At 41.5% G+C, this 10,595-nt stretch overlaps 1 protein-coding gene and 2 long non-coding RNA genes across 3 annotated transcripts; 2 read left to right on the plus strand and 1 right to left on the minus strand.

Annotated features, from left to right (window-relative positions):
- The first annotated feature begins 988 nt into the window (after positions 1 to 988).
- On the plus strand, positions 989 to 2,365 carry LOC130140166 (uncharacterized). The gene is made up of 3 exons (XR_008818167.1): positions 989 to 1,499; positions 2,109 to 2,213; positions 2,291 to 2,365. It is a non-coding gene; the product is annotated as an uncharacterized LOC130140166 (long non-coding RNA).
- A 3,178-nt stretch (positions 2,366 to 5,543) lies between these two features.
- Positions 5,544 to 8,339, plus strand: LOC115663989 (probable E3 ubiquitin-protein ligase RZFP34). Its single transcript, XM_056318762.1, has 6 exons — positions 5,544 to 6,197; positions 6,305 to 6,907; positions 7,014 to 7,101; positions 7,615 to 7,674; positions 7,755 to 7,787; positions 7,974 to 8,339. The coding sequence occupies exons 2-6, from the start codon at positions 6,708 to 6,710 to the stop codon at positions 8,337 to 8,339; spliced, it is 747 nt and encodes a 248-aa protein (XP_056174737.1). The 5' UTR covers positions 5,544 to 6,197; positions 6,305 to 6,707.
- A 683-nt stretch (positions 8,340 to 9,022) lies between these two features.
- Positions 9,023 to 10,595, minus strand: LOC130140168 (uncharacterized). Its single transcript, XR_008818169.1, has 3 exons — positions 10,231 to 10,595; positions 9,395 to 9,739; positions 9,023 to 9,308 (listed from the first exon to the last, which is right to left on the minus strand). It is a non-coding gene; the product is annotated as an uncharacterized LOC130140168 (long non-coding RNA).

Consider the following 10,595-nt stretch of genomic DNA (forward strand, 5'->3'; position numbering starts at 1 on the left):
TTGTATCCATTTGCATCCCTTCATATGACTTCTTCCATTGAGAAGTCGTGTATTTTGGGCGGTCACAATATAATGGACAGTTATCACGCAACTTAACGTGGACAATAAACGTTAATGAAATTAATTGAATGTGGGTATAATAAACTGAATGTGGGATCATATTATTGATATTATAACATTTTGGTCATCGAATGAGTACTTAAGGAAAAAAGGATGGTGAGATGCTCTCACCAATTTGCGACAGACAAAACACATCATCTTATTGATCGTTTGTCCATGACCAAAGCACCTGATTAGCAGCAGAGATCATCTTATTCTATAGCTTCCCTCGACATATACCACTTCAGTTATTTGATCCACGACCAAAGCACCTCGGTTCTTGTTGCTATTTTTCACGGGGAAGGATCATATAGAATCCGATTCATTAGTGACCACACGGCCGTGAATTTGATTCCATGTATTATTGCAGTTGGGCACTTCGATCCTCATATTATGCCTCTCATCCTTACCAAAAGCTTCCTTTTTTGTGAACCTGGGTATATCTTCGAAATAAATAGAAGATAATATTCGGAAAGAGGGCTATGATGGTGATCGTAACGACGCACATTTTGTTGTTACTACAAATTGCCACAACTCACTTTGAGCAACAATGCATTTCATAATTCGCGATAATTTACACATGTATACCGATCAAAGGTGGGATTCCTTGTGATCATAAGGGAAAACAAATGAATGTATCACTTATATAAATGAAATTTGTTTCATGTGCTTACCATGGGGAGCATTACCAAAAAAGTTCTAAATCTATTGTAATTGTGCCATTTCAATCCTAAAACTTTTTTTTTGTCAATTCAGTTTTAGACCTTTTGCATTTATACCAATTCAGTCGATTCAACCAATTTTGGCCGGCTGGCGCTGTCGTGGACGCTCGCTGGCGTCAGCTGGCCAAAATTGGCCATAATTATTCATCCGGTTTCTTATTTTCCTTGTGAAAGCTGGAGTAAATGCTTGTGTTAAAATGTACCTCTTCTGTTTGATGTCTATGTGACTGCCCAGCTGGTCTTATCATTGTTGTTCAGGATTTTATGAGGTACTTGGGACAGTTTTAACTGTTGTTCAAGTTGCTTTTAGCTGTGACAGAGTTAGCGCTGTATGTTTTATAGTTGTGAAACCTGAATCTTTTTCTTTTTTGTATGTACTAAGAGAACGTGGGCTTGACTGCTTTGCAAAGACTTTTGTAGTTAAATTTCACAGGGGTGACACCCATTGAAATGGAGGAAAAGATGCATAGTAGAAATCAAATTTTTGTTAAACTGATGCTCCATTACTCTGTTTTGTAGATTCTCAATCTGATTCCAAAAGAATCTGATGGTGAACGTTTTGAAGATGCTCTTGCTCGTGTTTGTCGCTGCGTCGGGGGTGGAGGAGCAACCGAAGCTGATAGTGGTAGTGATCTGGAAGTGGTAGCAGATTCCTTCGCCGTTAATCTCCGATGTCCTGTAAGTTGCGTCATGGAATTTGTGAAATCCAAGCAGTCTTGTATTCTGTGTTAGCGTGAGGAAAAGTCTGGTAAAGATATTTTCTGTGATGATTTCTCTTCGTTCAGTTAATAAGTGTGTGAAGTGAAAACTAACCGTAATTCCACTTCCGTCTTCTATCTTCTTTTGAAAGGAAGTTCTTTAACTTCTCCAATCTTGGGAATGGAATCCTTCTGCCACCGACTGCAACTCTGTTAAATTGCTGACGTGGAATTTGTCATGATGATTTGACACATTCTATAAGGCATGTCAACAATTTGATGGAGTCAGCAATGGCAGGGTGACTAGAGGACTTAGGTTGCACAAATTGAGCAAATTGAAGTACTTGATTTCACAAAAAAAAGAAGTGACGGACTACAAGTTAGAGGAGCTAATCTGAAGTTAACCCTATCAATGATTGCACCGATGAATAACACTATTACCTCATTTGATTTTTTTTTCTTTATCATAGGCTGTTCTAAGGAAAAGGCTTTGCATGAGGGAAAATTATTTCCTTTGTTTTAATTGAAACTGCAGCCACTCATTTCTGGTTTTGATTAATTACTTTACCTTTCTAATTGTGGACTGCAGATGAGTGGTTCGAGAATGAAGATTGCTGGTAGGTTTAAACCTTGTGTTCACATGGGATGTTTTGATCCGGAGGTATTTGTGGAAATGAATCGGCGACCCAGGAAGGTAATGGACCGTCGAGGAAATTTCTATTTTGGCTTTAATCATTTTCTGTCAGTAAACTTGAACTATTGTCATTGCAGTGGCAGTGTCCTATATGTTTGAAAAATTACTCACTGGAGAATATCATTATTGACCCTTGCTTTAATCGCGTGACTTTTTAGGTCTACAGCCATCATCGATCGCCAATGGACGAGTTCTCGCAATGAGGATTTGACGGAAGAGAGACATGGGGATTGGGGGCGTGAGGGGGAGCGCTGGGAGTCGTCCTCGCTTGGAGGAGAGGCTGGTGGATCTTGGGACGAGGTGGAGGCGGTTGGACGAGAGAGAGAGAGAGAGAGAGCAGAGCTAGGCCTTCTCAATCGCGAGTCGGGAGGGACGGGAGGGAGAGAGCGGAGGGAGAGACTTCCAAATTAGGCGGGCCGACATCGACACGCGTCACACAGCGAGTGAACTGACTATTGCATAATTCACGTGGGAAATTTGGCTCGGAAGAACTCGTGAACCCACGACGCCCCTTCCATTCTTTATACGAAACGCGTGCCTAGAAAAGCATAGACATTGAATTAGAAAAATCAATTTACAATGCAAGAGATGCCTTATCATATCGGGTGACCCGTCCACGATACCGCACCGTCCAATTCGACGAAGCGAGAGGCAAAGAGGTCGCCTTCAGACACGCCACCCCCCACCTCCTTTCTATCCATACATCTTCTCTTCTTTACACATCATGTCCACATCTCTTTCTCTCTCTCTCCCTTGTTTTCACCGCTTTCGTAATCGACGAACGTGCCAGGAAAAGACAAAATCCGAACCCTCTCGAAACCCTCCACCGACCTTTCGCATCCGCTTTTTTTTTTTTTTTTTGGATCCAGGGAACCCCGCACGACCGATAACCAGGAGGTAAACTCTGGGGGCGACACGTGCTAGCTACCACACACATGCACCGGTTAAGTCACGTTGCGGCGCCCGAGATTCGAACGCTCAACCTTTTACGAGAGGAAGAGTGCGCGCTTCAGCAGCGCCACCCAGGCGGGTGATTTCGCATCCGCTTTCTCTCTCTATCAAATTCCAGCTTTCTCCCTCTTTCTCTCTCTCTCTTTCTCGTCACTGACAATCTCCATCGCCGGAAGGAAGATTCCGCAGAGAACGAGGAAATCAACTCCATCGCCCATTTGCCCCGCGCGTGTAATCGGAGCTCTTTCAGCCGCAGGCCGCGTCCTCCGCTTCGGTCGAGGGATCGGGGCGAGTTCGGATTTTTGAAAGTTCGTCGTTCTTGAAAAGAGCCCTGCACCGTTACGTTAAACCCAAGCTTTCGCTTTTTGCGTTCTCTCTCTACCGACTGCTCCGCGTGGGTGGGTGGGTGGGTGCGTTTCGTTAGCTAAGTTTAGCTCTCTTCAGGTGCAGGTAAGGAGGTGCTTCGCGTTGGGTTTCTCTTCCCTTTTTTCTCGTTTTTATTTTTTTTTCTGGGCGGTGGATGCTTTGGGATTCCTAGTGTGTGTGTGTGTGTGTGAGAGAGGAAGGGGCTAAAGTGTGAATAGGAATCGGTTCCGGGTTTGTCCGTGCCGTGTTGAGGCAGGTGATGAGGGTAGTTCGGACTTCTGAGGCACTGAGGCGTTTGTTTGGCCTTTTTTCGGTTTCCGATGCAGTTGAATGATGTAGGATCTTGAACGGACTCCTTGCATGGTTATGGTGTTTTGATCGCCGGTCCGATATGCACATCTTGGTGCCGAAAGAGGTTTGGGGAGGGAGGGAGAGTTGGCATTTTAAGGGTATCCTTGGGGATGTTAGTCTGATCTTAAGATTTTTCGAACTGTCATTCGTTTGGCAGTTTTATCGCCCGAGAGTTTGGTTGATGGACTCGAGCGACATCGTGACTCGGTTCTTGTTGATAACTAGAGGACTAGCATGGTGTTGTTTTTCCCTTTTGTCAAAATGATGGGATCCCCTGCTGCTTTCCTTTTCTTTTGCCGCTATCTCGTGTGATTAAGGATGTGCCGTTCCAATCATTTCCCGAATCATCGGAGCAGGTCGCTCTCATCTGGGGTCGTTATGGACAGTGTGTCAGGTGATGACTTGGCATGTTCGTTAGAGATTAGTTATGCCGGGATTCGATAACTCTGGAAATTACATCTTTTATGTAGGATCTGGTGAAGAGCAAGGGGCACAGTCGCGTCGTTAGAATTTGATGTTGCAATGTGGTTGTTGATCGCAGAATGCAATGTAGTCTATTTAGGTTTCGCCAAGAAGTTTGATAGCAAACAAAGCTGTGTGGCTTTTTTTAACTAAGAAACAGGAGCCAAGGTGAACGCTGATGCAGATTCACCTAATTAAATAAGTTCTTTGCAAGAAGATGATGAGGAGAATCAACTCACTTCCCCTTTACACCAAATATTATCCATTATCTGTGGCTGGCCTTGTCTGATGATTGAATTCTCAAGGGAAGAATGTTAATGATGATTAAGATGTGAAAACCAGCCTTTCCATCTTTTATAGGATGTAGTTTTTTTCCTTCAGGAGTCCTTGGAAATTTGGCATTTAGGGGAAGATGGAGTGGATACAATTGCTTTTCATGTTCTCCTCTTTTCTACATATGACTGAGGTCTTGGCTCAAATGGGATGTCCTACTGACTGCAGCAGGCTTTCCCCTACTTTTCTTGTCCTGGAAATTTGCTGGACAAAGTAGAATCCAAACTTCACGGGACTGAATGATAAACATATTAATTGATATGCCGTATTCATTTGGAGAGTAGTTTACAGATCCATATATGCACTAATGCATACTCTGTATAACATACGGAGGTGTAGGTTCCGAGTTTTGTGCTCATTGAAGTAACATGCTTTCTGACCTTTGCCCTAGATCTTGGTTCTCATGAACTTTATCACATTTAGAACTTCGAGAAATCTCTACTAGAATGGCAGGTTTTTGGTTATATTTTGAGATTAATGCATGGTGCGGACACTGTAATTGTGGTTTCACAGTAGAATTATGGAATCTCTGTGCTCGTGCTCAGCCTGTTTTTGGGTTTCTCCACGATGAAAGGAGATTTAATCAAGATGGGAGACCATGGCAGAGAGAGAGAGAGAGAGAGAGAGAGAGAGAGAGAGAGAGAGAGAGAGAGAGAGAGAGAGAGAGAGAGAGAGAGAGAGAGAGAGAGAGAGTTCTGAGTCTCGCTGGTTTATATAGACTACCTTCCCATGATAGTGTTGACATGAAATGGAACAAGATTTCCATAGTTGATGGTTGCTGCTAGAAGTAGATTACTGAAGTAGCATTCGCGATGATTGGAGGTCGATTAATTTAATTCTCTAAAGCAGTTTGTCTGCTTGAGCAACAGACGGCGGAATTTAGTTGTTTCACAAAACTCAAATAAAGTGGTTGCTTCCTAAACTGTTTGTGTAGGCAAAATTCCTTAGTTGTGAGATATGATTCTGTATGGTGGGGCTTCGACTGTTATTCTGGGCTTTAAAAATGAAACGTTCTTCCTCTCACTCTCTCCGTGCCTCCCTCCAACTCAACCCACGAACTTGATTCATGCATGGAAGAAGCATATGCTCATATTGCATGAAATAGGAAATATTGGACTAGAATTAATAAAAACAACAAGTTCTGTGTTGACTCTTGGACAACATATGGAATGTTAAATCAAATTCCAATCGGCTATAATTGACTTGTAAGATTAGGTATTGCTTGGATACTGAAGAACCCCTTGAAACCAGAGGTTGGAATGGATGGAAAAGTTGGTACCTGGGTAAATACCTTCTTCGTGAAGGTTTTTGCTTAAGGACATCGATGCTTGTCTTCAGCGGCTGTACAATATGTGTTTCTGCCGGCATGTATGGAATCATTTAGCCAACTTGAGGGTATTTGTTTAGTTGGAAGAGCCTTCTGACTGCAAAAGTAAAATGAGCTTCAGTACAGTCGAAAGTCTTAAGGCTCGAGTTATTAGCAGTTCTCAAAGAAAGCTTCAAGCAGAATTGCAGAAGGAGGTAGTATATCCTTGATGGACCAGTTTGCTCTTACAATCTTTCACCTTATTCTGTTATCTTACTACGTTTAAGAGCATTTAATCGTGTGATTTGTTGGCTTTCACCAGAGATTGGCTCGTTGATGGTCGTTTCTGGTATAGTTTGTTCCAGACTTCAAGGAATCAGTGATCATGACACACGATTCCTTATTATCCACTGCTGGATGCCCTGGAGTTCCTCAATGCTTCGCTTATGTTATTAGATGGGATTTTTTTAGATCTACTTGTTTCGATGATTCCTTCTGTTGGAGAACTGCTGATTGGAGCTGTTCGACATGCATTGGACTATCTTGTTGCCGATATCAAATGGTCTTGACCCTTGTAGCAGAAATCAATGTTGCAGTGTCTCCTTGCTTGACTGGCCAAATAAAATTCTTAGGAGGTTATGGAATGTAGCTAAGTTTGCTCATATCTGCAGGTGCTTCATTGCTAGCTTCTAGGTAGTTGGTAGTCTCAGCAGAGTCAAATAAAAATGGGTGAAGTAGCTATTGAACAGCGAGGGTTTCAACAGTTTGATGCGGAAAACCTTCAGCGTGTCTTCTATGAAGAGAGTCAGACAGACACTGAGTTCACAGTCCTTCGGCAGATGAATGGGGAACCGATGCCTGTCGAGAAAACTAAAGATGATGCTAGTGCTACTGAGTTGCTAGAGAGAGGGTGCTTGCAGTACGGGTAATGTCTCGGCTCTTTGTAATGTCTTGGCTCTTTCTTGAGCAGTATCACTTCTATTTTAATTGCTGTCAACTTTCAGTTAATATCAAAGTTGCTACTGCTGCAGATGTCCTCATTACCATCAAAGGTGCCGCATTAGAGCCCCCTGTTGCAATGAGATTTTTGATTGCCGTCACTGTCATAATGATGCAAAGGTGATTCTTTGTACCCCTCATAGACTTAAGTATGCTTGATAACTTCCTTTATTATGACATGAAGATGGTCACTAGATATCTAGGAGATACTTTAGAGTAAGTTTAGTTGATTAACTTTTCACTTGCCATATACTAGAGAATGATCGTTAACCAAAATGTAAGTACCGCTTCAGCTGCTTGTAGGTTTTGGGCTCTAGTGACATGAGTTATCTTAAGATGAGATTGCATTCTAACTTGATGTTAGCTTTGAAGTGCGTGTGCTTATATTGTGATATGTGCGGTTTCCCATTATTGTATGATGGATATTTGCAGAAGTTGCCACTTATGTTCTCGCGAAGTTAATTGACTTATTAATGGCACCAGAGTTTCTTTGCATCATAAATGAAAGTTGCCATGTGGTTTGAGTTTGGATAAGTAGTCTAGTTTGGTAAATCTGACAAATTATATAATTCTTCAATCTTCTGCCTATAGACACGCTCTTCATTACATGACATACTGTTCTCTTAGGTGCAGAATAATATCGATGTAAACCAAAAGGAGCGACATGAGTTGCCTCGCCATCAAGTTCAACAGGTGGATGCTATCGAATTTCTGGCATTTTTAAAGACTGACTTATTACTCGATGTTCCCACTTACCTACTGTTTTTTTTCAGGTTGTATGTTCACTCTGTGGTACTGAACAAGAGGTAAGTTTAAACATTCTATACTTCATTACCAATTTTGATTGCACTAACTTTTCAAAGGAGGTAAAAAATGTGAAGTTGTTTAGAAAGACTAGCCAAACATAAGCTGCAGTGCAGTATCGTATTTTGCCATCAATATGTTAGGTTTTGCAGATATTGATTCTCAACCTTTGGTTCCCATGTTCACAGGTCCGCCAGGTGTGCATCAACTGTGGTGTTTGCATGGGGAAGTATTTTTGTGGGACTTGTAAGCTTTTCAATGATGATGTGAGTCAAAGCTTTTTTATCTGGCTGGTCAATTTCTTTTGTGCGTCTAGGACAGTGACATTGGTCGAGTCTCTCTCTATGTCAGACGAAGTCTCTTTCTGCCCTCTCCCCCTAGCAATTAGCATAAAAATACTCTTTCTGCTCAATTTCTTTCATCTTCTTCATCAAGTCACACTTCAAATTTCTCACACGAACTGCTTTGAGCCTGGAGGACGAAGATGGTTTGATGGGTTGAGGTCTAGCAGGCGACCATGCAGATCTTGGGGTCGTGGAGGGCACGCCACCTAAACATGCCCGTGTAGGTGAAGACGTCAAATTCGACCAAATTGGAGGTGAAACTGCTCTAGTAGGAGAATCCGGCCTTGTGGAGATCACATTGAGGTCTTGGAAAGCAGAAACGATTGGGAAAGTTATTGAAGGAATGGTGTGGATTTTCGTTTTTGGTCTTTACTTGGACGAGAGCAATGTTCCACGGCTGGAACTGCTGAATAGTTGGAGGATTAGGATCTCTAGTTTTACTAGTGATGACGTCTATGGAAATTGCTGGTGTTTTGCACGACAAAATCGAATTTTTAGAATGGAAATGTTTTACATTCTTTCATTATGCGAAGAAAATTGCTGTTTTTTTTAGAATGAAAATTTGTCGAAATTGTTAGATAATAAAATTCATGTCCTACCTCTAAACAAGCTTGGCTTGTCATTGGGGACTGAGCCTTGTCTATAACACCAACAGATTAGGCAAAAATAAGGCCAACTGCAATTACTTTTCAAATGTCAAACGTACTCACAAGCACAAAAAACTGTTGCGCAGAATGCTTGTGGTCTTAACAGTATCATTCCCACATCTTAAATACTAACGGGAAATGTGAACAACAGACTCCATCTCTTGATCTTTAATTGAAGAGTCATTCCAACAAAAGGTACTACAACGTATTGGACTTCCAACTCTTTTAACAGCGACTTCTGGTCGTTTTTCCTTTTACCTGTCGATCTTGTTGATCCAAAACTTCCAGTGTCCTTCAAATGCTCCACCCGCTTGTTTTCATTTCTCTTCCTTCTCTTTCATACCGTCTTCCTTTTGCTGCTGGACGAAAGAAATCCATATTACATAACAACTCGTTTATTACCATAAAGCTCTGCCTCTGATCCTACTGTAGTGATAAATATGTGAGATGAGCTCTCTACCTTCTTAGCATTGACCACAACATTATTGGTATCTCTTGGTAGAGAAATGACTCCACTGCCTTCCCATCAACGCTATTAAGAAGCAAACAATACTCAAGTTAAAATGGCACTTATAATCACTCAAGTAGATAGTTACTTAAAAGTAAGGTTAAAAATACCTTTTGAGCGGTGACATTGTTATGATGCATCTCTGTGACAAGTTGGTTCCTTCTCTTTGTCTGGCTATCTCTTCATCCTGTTCACTTTAGAAAACAAAGTCAGAAATATTGATACAAACAGAGACTAGAAACACAGAATGAATAAACGTTACCTTCTCCTTTTGTTTGTTTCCATGGGCAATTTCTTGATTCGTGGCCTCGCTTGAAGCACAAATGGCATGTGATTTCTGTGCCTGTCTTGACATTTTGAATCCATTTTTAGATTCTCCTTCCTCTGTTATCCTTTTCTCTTTAGGCCTACCAGGCATAATCCGAGGCCTTAGTGCCACCAAAGGTTCTTTATCACTGGAAGGCCAAATGAGGGAACGGTGCACATTATTAGCTAATGCCCAATGCCCAATGAGTGAACTGATTTTTAGACCTCTTACTCTTAGTACACTTCGTATTCAATTTAATATAATGCAAAGCTGCAATAGAATTTTGACAAATAACATTTCAAGGAGAAAAGAGAAGGAAACATGAGCAACTCGTCGAATCAAGACAGGTCAACAAAAGTCTAAGAACAGGAAGTGCACTAAGCTAAACTAATCAGAGTGCGACAGGGATAATAAGCAATCTGAGCACATGAAGACCGCTACAATTACTGACAATGGACATTACAAATTATTGCGCATTTGTTTTTCAAAAATAAATGGTCAATCGGATTCCAAAATTGCATGTTCATGATAGCTGATCCTTTGTTACAACTGAGCTGCAATTTCCCAATTAGAGCTCAATTTCAAATGCACGTCACTGGACTCTAGCGACCTTGTTCTTCACACAAGAAACATTTTTACCTCTATCATTCTGACAGCAAAATCAACTGCAATAAGATCTCAACGTCGCAAAATTTTGATTCCAAGACTTCCAACCATCGTGGATACAACCATTCCAAGCCAACTTTGACAGCAGCTTCCCAAAGTAAGAACCTGTGAGTTCTTTATTAACCCAACAAAGTTTGGCAGCCAAACATCGAATAGCTTCAAAACCTGAATCACAACAACTCTCTGTGAATAAAGACTCCAAAAGACCTCCATGCAGGTGCCGATTATTATACCAAATCAAAATACAATCGTCCAAATTATTGGGAACTATATTAGACTAACTGGCTAGACTTTCAGTCTTTCAAAAACCTCTCAACAGATAGTTTCAGCTCTGCAAT

The sequence above is a fragment of the Syzygium oleosum genome, unplaced genomic scaffold, assembly GCF_021117445.2.
Source record: "Syzygium oleosum isolate NSW1041296 unplaced genomic scaffold, Sole_v2.1 Sole_v2.16, whole genome shotgun sequence".
Classification (NCBI taxonomy): domain Eukaryota; kingdom Viridiplantae; phylum Streptophyta; class Magnoliopsida; order Myrtales; family Myrtaceae; genus Syzygium; species Syzygium oleosum.